The 14,767-nt window shown below is 37.3% G+C and overlaps 1 protein-coding gene across 1 annotated transcript in view; it reads right to left on the bottom strand.

Moving 5' to 3' along the window:
- The window catches only part of HIRA (histone cell cycle regulator), a 38,033-nt gene that overhangs the window by 7,349 nt on the left and 15,917 nt on the right, over nt 1–14,767 (bottom strand). Inside the window, exons 10-20 of the mRNA XM_075718797.1 lie at nt 13,445–13,515; nt 10,309–10,414; nt 9,496–9,723; nt 8,709–8,794; nt 8,067–8,261; nt 6,473–6,643; nt 4,730–4,934; nt 3,868–3,972; nt 2,918–3,066; nt 1,447–1,608; nt 620–678 (exon numbers count right to left, since the gene is read on the bottom strand). Coding sequence (XP_075574912.1) covers nt 620–678; nt 1,447–1,608; nt 2,918–3,066; nt 3,868–3,972; nt 4,730–4,934; nt 6,473–6,643; nt 8,067–8,261; nt 8,709–8,794; nt 9,496–9,723; nt 10,309–10,414; nt 13,445–13,515 — 1,537 coding nt within the window. The remainder of the gene's footprint in view (nt 1–619; nt 679–1,446; nt 1,609–2,917; nt 3,067–3,867; nt 3,973–4,729; nt 4,935–6,472; nt 6,644–8,066; nt 8,262–8,708; nt 8,795–9,495; nt 9,724–10,308; nt 10,415–13,444; nt 13,516–14,767) is intronic.

The following is a 14,767-nucleotide window of genomic DNA, read 5'->3' as shown; positions in this document are numbered from 1 at the left end:
GTGTGCTCTCTAAGAACGTAGTGTAAGTGGGATAGCTGGAGTCTCTCATTTCCCAGCATATCCCACGCCCAGGGTTTGTGCATGTAGGCATTTGCAAACTGCTAGTACAACTACTTCTGTAGGTAGTTTTGATTAGCACTGTATGGATTAAAGCTGAAACAGAAGCCAATATGCTCCGAAACACTGCTTTTTTGATAACTTGTTTTGTGCCAGTCATTGGCAATGATAAAAACTGAAGAATTTGAAATAACGGATTTGAGACAATCAGTTGGTGTTCATCATTAAGATAATATACATGCAAAGTGCACACAGAGAAATTACGATAATAGCAGACTTACGTAAAATATTTGGTTTGTGATCTTCACAACACTGAATCTTCACATTCAGAAGCAAGCCAGAATAAGCTACAGGATCTTGTACAAGTCTGTTAACTGCTGATAGTCTCATCTCAGTTATTTCTACTGTATTTCAACATTGCCAATGACTTCCCTTTATTACACAGTAACAAAGTAAAATTATTTGTATAGGCTTTTCAGGTTTTGTAAAATTTCAGCATATTCATAAATCGCACTAAATAGTACAGGTGGGCTCAAAGGTTGGGAAATAAATGACTTATTACCTGAAAATATTGTTTGCAAAGACTCATCTCTAACAATGGCTGCCTGCTTGTGAACATCCCTGAAAAAGACGAAGGGACAAGTCTGCAGTTTAAAAACAACTGAAAGCTCCAAAATCATTTAACAAATGCACTACTTCAATATTCCTGACAAAGTGGAGGGCTGTTTTTGAGTTTGGTTTTTTTTTTTTTTTGTTTTGACATTTTCTTCCATTGCTTCAACAGAATTACTTTGGCAAACTCGAACCCCTTAAGGCAAGACAGAAGTCAACAGCAGATAACAACTTTTATGGCTCTTTATCAGGAAACCTCATTACAGCTAAGCAAACACTAAGGATCCAAATACCTCCTTAGGAGCTCTGACTTGCACGAGACATTAGATTAAATTCAACAACTGCGAACAATTACTGCAGTTTTTATCTTGGTATCTTGAAGATGGCTAGAGTACTTCTAACTCTGAAACTCATGTACTTTATTGGCTAAGTATGATGGAAGTTGGAAATATCCATATTTCTCCTTTTCCTCCCCTCAGTTCATTCCATATGCATGACACAAGTCTATCCTAGGGAGGCTGTTTAAACTAGTAACTTCTAGCTGATCGTCTATCTTCCTTCTAGAATCAAATTCAACATTATGGACCATTCCAGAACAGAAAAGAAACAGGCTTCAAGTCCTGCCCAATTAACTCTTCATATTATATCGAAAAATAGACTTGTGTTCAGACCTGATTTGGTTTAAGCCTCAGTTTCAACAGCAATGCACTGACACAACTGAACAGTTACCTACAAAAATCAGCCCAGGCAGCTGCTGCAGCCTCACACGGTACTTACCAAACAGAGAGCGTAGCAGCAGTGGTGAGAGCCATGATGTAAGAACCTGTGCAATGTAGGGTGGAAATGGCTGTATTCAATATTATAGGGGGAAGAAGGCGACGACCGCAAGCTGAAAATACTGACAACGTTCGTTTTTCACAGGCTACACTTACAATCTCACTAAAAAAAAAAAAGAGAGAGAGAGAGAGAGATAGATCAAAAAGAAACATTTACGTTTTGTCAAATGCAAGTAGCATAAAACCAGACTGATTTCTTCATTTATCATAGAACTTGGGCTAATTGCCCAAAAAGTAACTATTACAGCTTTTAAAAAATCCTGGGTAACAAAGGAAAAGTTCAAAAAGCACACAGATTATCTATAGGTGTGTTCTATGCCTCCTTAATTTGGATATAACTATGATGGTCTAAGGAGATGGGCAGAAGGTTTGCAGGCCAAGACAGTATCTTTTATTAGACCAAGTGGCATTGTTAGAAATACCAGAAAAGCCTTGGGGTATACACAAGCTCTTCTTCAGGCATGAATTTGTATTTAGCTTTAAAATCCACTGCTTGTTTTTCCAGACCTAGACAAAGCATTATATGTCTGCAAGCTTGTCTGATTTTTTCAACTATGCTTGCCTGTGTAATAAAAGCTATTACTAACTACAAATATTAACAACATAAGGGTGTTACTGAAGAATCGGCATACAACTCAAAAAAAAAGTTTGAAAAAAACTGTGACAAATACTGAATCTCATGGCTCAGGCTTCAGAAACATACTTTCAATTTGAACTCTGAGGTTGGAACTAAGCAAAGTTGATAAAAAATATCAAAAGACTCAGGAAAATATTTCTACGTCACAGAACATTCAAATTTTTCACTCTTTAGTAGTTAGCACTTGAACAACTGTCACTTACCATGATTTAGTCCACTTTAATGAAGAAATTTAAAGGAGAAATGTAAGTATACAGGAAAATAGTTGTAACTGGCTAATGAGAATTTCTGATGCTTTACGACTGCATAGAGCTAATACTTGAACTGGTCTTAAGACTAAAAGCAGTACACATTTTTATCCACAAAACATTTATTAAGAAAGATTGTGTAAGAATTACAATGGGGGGGATAAAATCAGCAAATAGCAGTAGTCAACAGAAATAAGTCAGAATCCCTACAAAAAACTCCACAGGATAAGAGTTTAAGAGCACCAATGTATTAAGACCAGGTTAGGTGGAAGAGAAATAGGACATCTTGAGCAAGCACAAAGAATCACAAAAATCCCTAACAGAAGTGATCCAGTTAATCAACTTTTCTAAATAAGTAGGGAAAAAACCCCCAAACTTTTAGAGCCTCTGCTTATTTCTAAATATGTGGGTTTAGGCGTAATTAACTTTCTGTAAAGTGTACTTTTGTACCCCTAAAAATGTTTTCTGGCCTTCAGGACTACTTATCTTCTGCAGGCTCCCACTTCCTCCAAACTATACTCTCTTACCAACTTCCTGCCGCAGTGAGAATTCGACTGGTGAGGACCGTCTCCCATTCCTTTCCTTCTCGATTACACTTTAACCTGCTCAGCTTTGAACCTCCTACTGTGGTCATTTCATTCTCCACTTCAAGGTACATTGATGGATCTGAACTTATCTGAAAAACAAATAAAGTAAAATACTTTTTGGAAGAGGAAAAGAACTACTCAAAAAAGCAGCAACTACTATTAGATCCAAAACAATGCTGGCTTTAAGAATGGATTTAAGTATGGCATTCTCTGTTTAAGATGGCTTCAAAATACACTGTGGCACTTCAAAAGGAGGAGACCTCTGAAAATCAGTCTTGTCTAGAACACAAATTTCTTTGTATTCAGAGCGTAAGAATGAAGAAAAGTTGTGCTAGTCTGTGCTTCCTAATTAATGGCACCAGATCAAGTCTAGATGTGCCCAGTCTCCCCACAGTCTTGCAGTTAGAACCAGACTACCACAGCCTAAACACGCAGAAAAATTATTCCATAAATACCTAAAGTAATAGTATTTGCCAGTCTCTTCAGATGTAGAGCATCTCCAGAGAGCTCTCAGAAAGAACTTGTTTCTTCTCTTCAGCAGTGTACTACCAACATAACCGTAATAACAATGCAGCAGTTACTCCCGTCGGAGCCTCTTATCTTTACGACACACCTTGGTTAACCAGGAGGAGGGACTGATGAACCAGAGGTATTCCTCTTTGAAGTTTAGCTTGTTCAGAAGTGTCCTATTTTTAGCTGATTTGCCATTAACTTTTCTCATACAGACATATCCTTAGAAGCTGAAGTGTACCATCTTGCTTGCTTGCTTGAACAAATACACATATTCAAACATTCATTTATCAAAGGATCCTGAATAATGTAATAATATTTAAAAAAAGCAGGATTTTTTTAAAGTATTAAGCTTTTTTTCCCCTTTATAGTCCACTTACTTGCAAAGTAAACGATTTCTGTGGGACTGGGGTCGGCAGCTTAAGTGCTAATGCTGGTGCAGAGATGCAGGCAGCATCCTTCTCAGAGGCCAGCGTAGCTGGGGACTGGAAAAAAAGAAAGAAATTGCAGAAGTGGTTAATTTTTTCTATTAAAAAAAGTTAAAACCAAAGATATTCTAAAATATAGATTGAATTTGAAAAACTTTTTTAAAAAAATTCCAAATAATGCCAATTGCAAATATTAATCTTTTTCCAATTAGTTGCATAAATACAATTTTTTTAATATAGCTTCTAAGAGCTAAAAAAACAAAACAAAATATATGTGGTCTTTTTTTTTTTTATATACACACCCCCACACACCTTTCAGCTGGAACTAATTAATGGAAATTCTGGTATATTGCATGGAAAAGCTAAGCTCTGAATACTGAAAACAGAGGGGTCTATATGCCCTAAAAATGACGGAAACTCTAATGCAACTTACTACTACACGGTTCCTAGGAAATTCATAACCATTTGAGTCATCATATCCAAGTCACTCTCTTGTGCTTGGGCCACTCCCCATCAAAGAACACCAAACACTAATGATGTTTCATTTTATTCGACACAGGCATTTGGCAGGCTATCACTACTTGGCACACTGGTACCGTTTACTAAGTAGCTGTATATTTATAGAAAGGATGGACACAATTGCCATACCACGTGCATTTCCTTTTATAATCTTAAATTTTAAAAAGAGTAAGTTTAAAAGGCAAGGAAGAGGGATGGCTAAAAATTCTGTGTTTTCCTGACCTGATGGAATGAGTCAACATGGGACTGACTATTAAATGAACATTGAAAGCCACAATGAATCTATTTATTTCACCTGAACAGTTAAAGTTACTGGTACAAGTCTGGAGTCTTTTCGAGGCCTTCCTTTTTTCTTCTTTTCTACTGTTTCTCCCTCAAGTTCCAGTTTCCGCTTGGGTGCACTGAGTGGTTTAGCAGCTGGAATCTTCTCTTCACTGTCACTGCTGCTCTCCAGAATATCCTTGGGCTTATTGTCTTTAATTAAATTCTGATCCTTCAGTCTGAGCAAGTAAAAAAAAAGTATTTTACATTTTATATAAGCTGATTCCAAAAGCTGCCACATATCCTACGCGCTGCCTTCTTGTAGGTAATAAGATACATGCTTAGCCTTGTTTGCATGTATTTCAATATGCACAAAGGCAAGAGAAGGACGCTGAAGAGGTATGGCAAATCCTCCACAAAAGTACAATGTGCAATATATATATGTGTAAGCTGATCAGACATATTCTCACCTTAAAAAAAAAAAAAAAAACTAATCAAACTAGCAGTTAGCAACTGGATAAAGCTGTAAACAACAACTTTATTTTAGCATTCAGTTCCAATTATAATCAGATCTCTTTCCCTGGGTTGGTACAAATAATTCAGCACTCTGAGATGCAAGAGTAGTTCACCTTTTCCCCTCCAATGGACATTACGCTTTCTGCTTACTCATGCAGAACTTCATTTGTCATTCTGTTGTCTATCCCCCAAAATTGTCCTATTTAGTTCCAACTACTGTAAGAAAGATGCGTATCTGCAAACCATACAAATGACCTCACTGCTCCATTTTCCATTTCAGGAATACAATATAACTAAAGACGACAAAGTACAAATCCCTGTAAACTCTTTTGTTAACCATTATGCACTAAAATAGGTCATTTAATCATACTCTTCCCATTCCCTCCAATAGCTGCTTATTAACTCACCACAATGTTTTGCCACTTATTCCATAACCACTCAGCTTCCTAGAAATATCTTGCGTAATCCAAACCTTTTTTCTCTGGCTTCTGAATTATGCCATACAATACACTTTTATCCATACTTTACTGACACATTACAAGCACTTATGAGAGTAATGTAATACATCTTTCTTCTGCATCATATGGTTAAAACTTTTGATATAAAAATATTGAGGTACTTAGTAAAAACACATTTTATTGATATTAAGTTGGGGCACTACCTACTTCTTGCCCAAGACTGCTATTTTTTCTATCATGTGTTTTGGTGAAGCAGGGATCCTTATACCACAACACACTATGTCACAAAACCAAAGGCTTTCTTCTTTTTTTTAAAATCATGTGGATCCAGAGCCAAAAACCCTTAAAATCAAAGCATCTTCTCTGCATGCCTTCAAGGCATAAAGCTGAAATACATCTGCAGCTCTTACGATGACAAGTCCTCTGCAGACACGTATGGTAATTTATCTTGAAGTAAATCTCACTCTTGTACAGAGATGCAGGCTGGCTATTTTTGTCTTCTAAGGAGCACAGATGCATGCAGCCACACATGGAGGTACAGGCACGCGCAGCCCCTTGTAACAGTAGTTTTAACTCAGAATATTTTGAAGAGTCTGCTTGGTCCCAAATGCCAGAGACAAATGTACAAAGGGATACTGCCAGCAAAGAATTTACCTATTCACAGCCGTCTCCTTCCTTCCAATTGTGGAAAACACCCAAGACAGAGAGCCAGCACCATGACATCCACACCACAGAGAATCAGCGTTGTTTTAACCCTCTACATTGCTATCCTCCTCTTTTTTTGCCCCCAGGCTATGTCTTACCTGTCCACAACAGTCTGATTTGTATTTGTTACAACAGCAGTCCCTGAGGTGGCTTTGGATCGTTCTGTAAATCTAGAATCAAATGCTTTCATAGGTTCAATCTTGGATGGAGTTGTCAACACAGAGGAAGATGATGCAGGAGGAGCAGTTGAGGCAGAGGTAGCATTTACACTGTCAGTAAAAGGGACAGGAAAACAAGGATTGAAAGAAATTTAGCACTGGTAACCTGTATTGCTCATAACGACTAGCTAGCATTCATTACACTGGCCAGAAACCATACTGCAAACCTTTCACTCAAGTACACACATGAATTATGATATGCTTTTTCCCCTTTCACATATCAGTATCTTGCAACCTTTGCCTACTCTCAAGAGCTGCTTATAATACATCTCAGAGCTAAGAGCTTCATGTGGCCACACAGGTAGATCTGGATTAAAAGACCCTAATTCATTCATTATGTATTTTTAATTCAGAAATGAAATGTTACTTTCAGCTGGTACTTATGTACCCAAAGGGAAAGGATCACTATTTTAAGCAATGACTGGGGTTCCTGGTTTTACCCCTTGTTCAGGTTATCAAATACTTTCCATTACAAGATTATATTCCACTGTTTATCAATCAAACAATTTGGGCTGAAACAATTCATGCCAGGTTTTGAAATTCTGTTGTTGTTGTCGAATCTAAACTAATTATTAGGCCTTTCCAAGCATAACTCTAAGGCAAAGGAATGTGTTTTCCCCACAGTAAAGCATTCCAGGGATCTGTTATTTGAATAGCTGTTTACTTTAGAGACTTTTCAATTCATTCAGAGAATTAATTGAAAGAAAGAATGGCTCTAAGATAACTGATGTTTTTTACTAAAAAGCTGTTAGAAGTCCAATTTCCAAAGAAAAGGAGACTTAATAGTTTCATCTGTCAATCATTTCTCATAGTCTACCCACTCATTTTTTAATCTGTGGCCAATTTCAACTCAGTTTGATGGAGTGGTAGAGGTCCCAATGACATTGTGCTCTTACAAATGCTATAAAAACACATTGAGGAGAAGAAACCAAGTCAGTGTTACCACTGAGGGAAAGGCAAGTAAAATTTAGTTGTTCCATAATTAATTTGAAAGACACACTGCCCAGCCAGCATATGTGCCTTGACAAGTCATTGCCACTGGGCTCTGATGGGGTTGTTATACAGGGAAGAAGTACCACCATATTTGAAGAGAGGAGATCTACAGGACACAGGACAGAATTTGATGGAAAACAGGCTTCATTACTTCCATTGATGGAAAACCTTCTATTATTTACTAAGAGCAACCCAGTAATCTATAAGCAAGCCAATTTGTTAGAGCATTAGCAATCAACTGTGTACCTCATTGCATTGAAGTTCATTTCCAGAACTATACATACAAATATATTCGTTACTGATTTATCACTATTTAAAATAACCAAATACTAATAAAATCTTGCTGTTTTCAGGAATGTCATATTCTTGAAGTTTTGAGGCAAGGAAACCACAATAATAATTGGTTGATTACAGAACTGTAAACAAGAATTAAAAACTAAATAGAGTCATATAAGTGGAAAACAAAACTGCAAATACTGACCCATCTTTATTGGCTGTATCATCTGTTGGTTTTAGACTGGCTGCTGTTGGCTCTACAGAAGGCTTTGAAATATTAAGGGAATTTGCTGCATTAGAATCTAATGACATGAGCTGCTGGTTACTTTGAGAAGACATCATTGAGCCAGACAGAGATCCAGATATTGGGATGCTGTTGAAAAATGCTGTAGAAAAATCCCTAAGCAAAAAGACAAACCACAAATACATTTATTGAAAACACTTTAAAAATAATTGAAAAAGAATCATTTTAACTATTTATTCCATTCTTCCCTTTTCCACATGTGGATGCTCATATACAACCTAAATAAACCACCAACACGTAGCTTCCCAGAGTAATTTCTCACAAAGGACACTAAAGCTACTATTAATGTAGATATGAACCTGCAATACATGAGTATTGTTCACTCATCTATAAAGGCAGATAATAAGAATTAGCCTTATATATTAGAAATGAGACCTTGTAGCTAAGAGAACATAGGTTGAAACTATATTCCGTAAACATACACAAGGTATTTCCAGCAAGTGCTTTAGATGCCATAAGAATAAAGTCTTAATTCTTAGTTTGCATCAGAAAAAACAAAACAAAACACAACACCGTAATGTTAAAGACCACTTCCAAACATACCCAGTGTCCAGCTGAGCTATGCAGAGAGGTGTGATCCTTCTCCGACCATCTGCTGTTCGTGTTTCAACTTGTTTTTTTAAGAGATTCTGTTAGGAAATATATTTCATCATTATTTCCAATAAACACAAAATGCTTTTTTTCTTTTTACACCTGACAAGAATAGGTGTATTAGATGAAAGATGTTCCTCCATTAAAAATCTGTTAACAAAGATTTCTTCTATATTGTCTTTGAAACATGCTATTATTGCATAAATAGAATCAATCTACGTTTTTATTAATAAAAGTGTGTTTTAATACCACAATGTTTTTTTGACCAACAGTAGGTGTTTTTCAACTAGAAGTTCATATAGTACAAAGTACAATGGAATTCTGATTCTCTCCACATTACAGTCAAGTCCAAAACACTCTCATTTGTGCGGATTGAATCCTTCATTAAAAGTTGTGTTCTGTGTTTAGGGGAGAATTAAATAATGCTTTCAACCTCCTTCATTGAGAAACTGAAGCACAGTTCTACAGCTGGACTGCTATTAGCTACCTTTGGTTCCCCTTCTGCACACAGAGAATTTAGCACACATCGTAGAAACAAGCCTTTTTCCGCATAGTCTTACTTCTGCTTAAAAGCATTTTAACTTTTCAGCAAGTCCCAGTAATGTCAAGTGGACCATTCTTGGGCTGAAAGGTGCCATTCAACACGAATAAGGAAGCAGAAATTGTTTTTCTTATAAGCAGTTTGATATTTATCGGCTTAGTACTCGACACTATAAAGTCACTATCCAACACCACCTACCTTTCTAATGTCCTCCAAACTCTCCCCGTTAACCATGCTTGCCACTTTGGGAGCCGCCGTCGCAGTCCCAGGTACTTCCCTAACCGACGCGTTCTTCTGCTCCGCCTGCTGCTGTTGCTGTCTCTGTTGATACTTGAGCATCTCTGGATTCTCAATAATGGTGGTAGACAACTGAGCTTCAGTCATTATAGCTAGGCTTTTACCATAGGTGGACTGATGAATGTTGCTCTGTGGGCATTAAAAATGTATCACACAAAAAGAGTGACTACAACTGCTAGCATGACATCACTAATTATAATGTAACGGAATCACACAATCTAATGGAATCCATAAAATGCAAATGCCCTCTGTATCATTTATACGCTACAGATTTTTTTCTTTATATTCTCAGCTAACACTAAATCAATACGTAAAATAATTGGAATTCAAAGCTCTAGTTGCTAATAGCAATGAGAGGAAAAAACAGCCAACAGCAATCAGTTTAAAAAGACTTGCATATATGCAAGTCAAAGAGGAATTTTAAAGTGTTTTGAAGCACCCACTCCTTGTTTCCTTGGACAAATAATTACTTCAAATATGTAATGATGTGTAAGCAAGTGGATGTTTTCCAAATAGACTTTCTTTCCAGAATAGAAACTAATACCACAAATTCATTTCTTGACTACTCTTGTCTACTTTACAAATTAAAAAAAGAACAGATTTTTCTGTAATATGGAAATTAGTCACTACATACTTCTATAAATAGTCCAATATTTTAATTGAAGCAATACACCCCTTAAATATGATCACAGATTCTCCGAGTGCTTACTGTACCTTTTCTTCCTCGCTGAGTGGATCTCCAAGTTCATCCTGGGAAAAGTCCAAAAACGCCACTGATCCATCCATGGAACACACCAGGATACCGAGTCCATTAAGGGTCCTGAAGGAAATAAAGGTCCATCTTTGTTTTCAATCTCTCATTGATGCAAAGGGACAATAGAGTAAATTGCTCAAAATAAATCTTAACATAAGATTTATTATCACAGCAACTACTGATGGAACCAAAGAAGTGGGACAGCAAGGGGACAGGGTGAGGGACAGCAGAATTCTGCGTGCCAATATTCCTTTGGCAACCGCACACAGGAAGGTGACTTTAGAACAATACAGCTGCCCATGGCATGATCAGCACCATGAAGACCTTTCAGTAGGGGTAAACCAGAATACTGTTCACAACGAACAAGGAGAGAAAATTATAAATTTATTTCCTTCCAAAGATGTACAAAATCTGCGTGCTAATGGAACTGGGTGAAGAAAGGGGCCTTCAGCAGATAAGCAATCGATACGCTTCTTTTAAGGCCGTACAAACTGCTGTTTGGGGCCCATGGAAGATGAAGCTTCATCATGCATGGGAAACAAGTAACAGATCATCCATTCCTCTGAAGAGCTTACAGTCCAGATAAACGTAATAGGAAGGAGAAGGAATGAGACTGTTAAGAGAGAAGCTCTATATGCTGGGTAAATGCCTCTTCTCTATCGTTATCTGAAGCAACAGCAATAAAAAGAAAGCAAGATGTGCACCTGAGCACAGTCCAAAAATCTCTGTCCTAGGCAAGAATGTATGCTTGATTTTGTTGTTGTTCATTATTTGGGTTTTTAAGCGAACTGCACATGTTCTTGTACGTGGGGATCTATTGTAACCCTCTTCTGGAGGTCTCAAAAGGTTTTCTTGGTGGAAGAGAGAGAGGAGAAACTATACATTTGAGTCTTAATGGAATTACAACCCGTCCATATATAACCTATTATTGCACATTTGAAAAAAAAAAAATATTTGATGAGTTTTGACTGCTGACCCAGTAACTTCCAATTACAGAGCTCACAGAGACAGGGACATAGTGGTTTACACATTACTTGTTACAGAGAACAGAAGAGGAAAGGGAGGCAGGCAGAACGCTGACATCCTATCCAAATGAGTCCAGCAAGGCTTAAAAAAATATATTACATGCATCATGGCTATAGGTGTTTGAAGACATCTTTTTTCGTGGTGGCTAATGCCCTGATAGCATCACATCCAGAGAAGTTAGCCTCAGCACCATGTAACTAGGCTAACCAATGCTACTCCAAGTTAGAAAATGATAAAATCTTGATGAGTTTTCTGCTTGCTTAGCAGACAAAATTGCTGAGCTCCTATTGACCCCTGGATCCAAGCAATTGTTCCATGAAAACATAATCATGTTCACGTATTATGACGATAGATCCAAGTCTAAAACTCTAAATAGAAACGAGATAGCTATAACAATATAATAGTATCAGATTTCTCTGAATTTACTCAGTCTGTTTTCAGAATGGAGCATGCTTCTGGGAACATTCCACATTACTGACATTTTAGCCATACGTTTCAATTTGTAAACAGATTATAAAATAACAAGCTTCCTGATGCTCCTTTGTCTCTCAAATATCCCACAAACCCATTCCCTCAGAAATTGCAAAATTTTAACCAGCTATTACTCCCAATGACTTTATGCCATGAAAAATATGCAAACTGCAGATGAAGAAATAAAAAACACTACAGGAAAACAAAACTATTCAAAGCTATTGTACTACAACAATAGCAGCACTTCTCATGAAATACTCCATTTACTGGCTTTCTAGCCTTAATCTATTAATGAAAGAAAAATGTTTCGGTTTTGAAAACTTTCTATCATGCTTCACTGAGCTTCACAGCAAAATCCACGACACACAGAAAACAGGAAGTTATACAATTACAAGCTTTAAAATTTACAGCATAAAGCCACCACGATTGTTATAGCTATTAAGATGGAATTTCAGAAGTTAGGAATTGCTAGAATTAAGAAAACCTATGTAATCAGCTGTGTGCCCATCATGAAAAAAATGTTAGTCTTCTCTTGTACAGAACCCTTAACTCTGCATAGGTGCAGAGTATATTTTTAATACCATTTACTGAGTGGTCTCACAGTTATTTCTCCCTTATTATTCAAGTCTTGCAGTGAATAAAGAACTATTAACTTCTGCATTTTTATGACCAGGCCTTAGGAAGAAAGCAGGAGAAGAGAGAGCACCACTAACTTCAGAAAGAGGAAAACAAGATTTGGGACAGCAGACTGCTGGCAAGTGGGATGTCCAGCCCAACCCAAGTCACTGGAGATGTCCTGCAGCCTCCTGGGGAGAGCTCAGCACTTGCCCTTCTGCTGTGGCCTGTGGATGGGGTATGGTTGGGTGTAGTAGTTCGTTATCCCTCCCTGAGATTTGCTACATGATCAGCTTCTGCTGCTTTTCAGCACAGCAATTTACACCCCTCACATGGCGCTGCGACAACACGGTATAACTACATTTTTACCAAAAGCAAAAGCTATTGCATTTACTTTTTTAATACAATGAAATCCTTCAGGTATTCAAATGATGACTGAGCAGTGCTTGTATGTATAAATGAGTGAGTGTATGTATAAAACATAAAAAAAAAAAACCAAAACCAAACCCCAAAACAAGACCCAAACCCTGAACTTTCTCTTTTGGGATATCATCTCCTTCAGCATGATGGAAAGATTGGCCTAGAAGGTTCACCTGAATTTGTCATAACTGGATAGCGCAGTAACTTTTCAAAGATGTAATGCACTCACCAGGTCCACCATGTCATGGTATAAAATACATACTCTATGAAAAAAATTTCAGAGAATCATAACAAGTAGGAATTCATTCCACAGGCATTTTACTGCATCATGTTCTACATATATTAATTTTTTTTCAGTTTTAATGTTACACAATCTTAAGTGACCACATGCTAGTTGCTAATGTTACTACAAAAATGTTGCAGCAGAACCAAAAAATTCAGGAACCGATTACTTGTGTTCCAACAGCTACGACCTGCACTATTCTAAGGAATTTTTTTAATGTGTGTACCTAAAATTGATAGCAACACTTCAGCTTTTGTAACAAACAGCAGAAATCAACTTACCAGGAGATGTCCATGATAGACTTGTCAAACAGCTCGTGTATGACAACTAAAGGTCGTTTCAGACACGTGAGCTTAAAAGAGAAGAAACAACACTCAGCAATTTAGAAGTTCTGTGCTACCACAAATATTACCAGATTAATACTCTCCCAGAGTCTGACAATATTCACCAAACAAGATCTGGCCAGGAGACAGCTGTATGCCTGATGGTGTATCTGAAGCACCTAGTTACCCATTCCACTACTGGCACAGAGAAGCTTTGGAGAAGAACAGCTGACGTTCAAACCTCTCCTCCTTTCTAAACCACAGACTGAATTTCTTAACCAACTTTGCCGTTGCATTGCAGCCATAGAACTCAAAAAGTAATTCTGCAGATGCTAAAGACAGCTTCTATTCTAAGCTTTACTGAGATAAGGATGTTGCAAACTGCCAGCACAAGAGGAAGACAGAAAACAGATTAGGTTTCCATGTCCTCACTCAGACTACTTGCCTAAGTAAATGAAGCCTATCAAGAGCAAAGGGAATTTGACTTGCAACTATTCTTAAAGAGGATTCCTCTACACTTCCAAATCAGCTTAGTAATATAGAACTGAATATGAAAATTCCCAGTAACCTGTTCTAAATCAGACATTATAAGCTCTTTAATGTTAAAACAGTGGACTTTATAGTATATAGTACAACTGAAATGAAGCAGAAGTCAATATGGCCTAGGATGTTTCATGCTCATAGGTGCACAGATGTAGTGTAGTAGTCATCTTCAGCAGTTATTTCTTTTATGTTTCCATAGGTCTGTGTTGTATACATGTCTATTAAGCTCTGCAGGGCAAAGACTGCCTATAACTTTGCACGTCTGTAATACCTAGTATAACTTCAACAGGCACCCTAAATGAAATCATAGTATAAATAGAAAGTAAAATATACTGAGAGTGATACTTTGATATGGGTATGCACTGGTAGCATTGCCAGAAACAGATTTAGTGTTATGCATTTAGCGATTGATGGATAAATATCACACTGGAATCTATAAATAGTAGATTGCAGTTAGCAATCGGTCTGTTCTGGCACATGTTCTCATCACAAAGCTTTACAAATCAGTTAAATTTATTCCCTGTCCTATGCAGTTGCCAAACAACCCATCTTGCATTTATAAATGTGAGAATAGCTACCCTTCTCTTAGCCAGAATAACAATTTTAGTGTCGATTTTAAAGCAAAACCCAAACTAGATATTGAAAACTTGAACATATACTTAAAAAGCTCATTCACTTTCACATTCCTTTCCATAACAAAGGCAGAAGCCAGGGACTGAAGCCAGAAGGAAGCCGAGA

This window comes from Pelecanus crispus, chromosome 11, assembly GCF_030463565.1.
Source record: "Pelecanus crispus isolate bPelCri1 chromosome 11, bPelCri1.pri, whole genome shotgun sequence".
Taxonomy (NCBI): Eukaryota; Metazoa; Chordata; class Aves; order Pelecaniformes; family Pelecanidae; genus Pelecanus; species Pelecanus crispus.
Note: the sequence above shows the minus strand (reverse complement) of the source record. Positions and strands in the feature narration are given on the sequence as shown.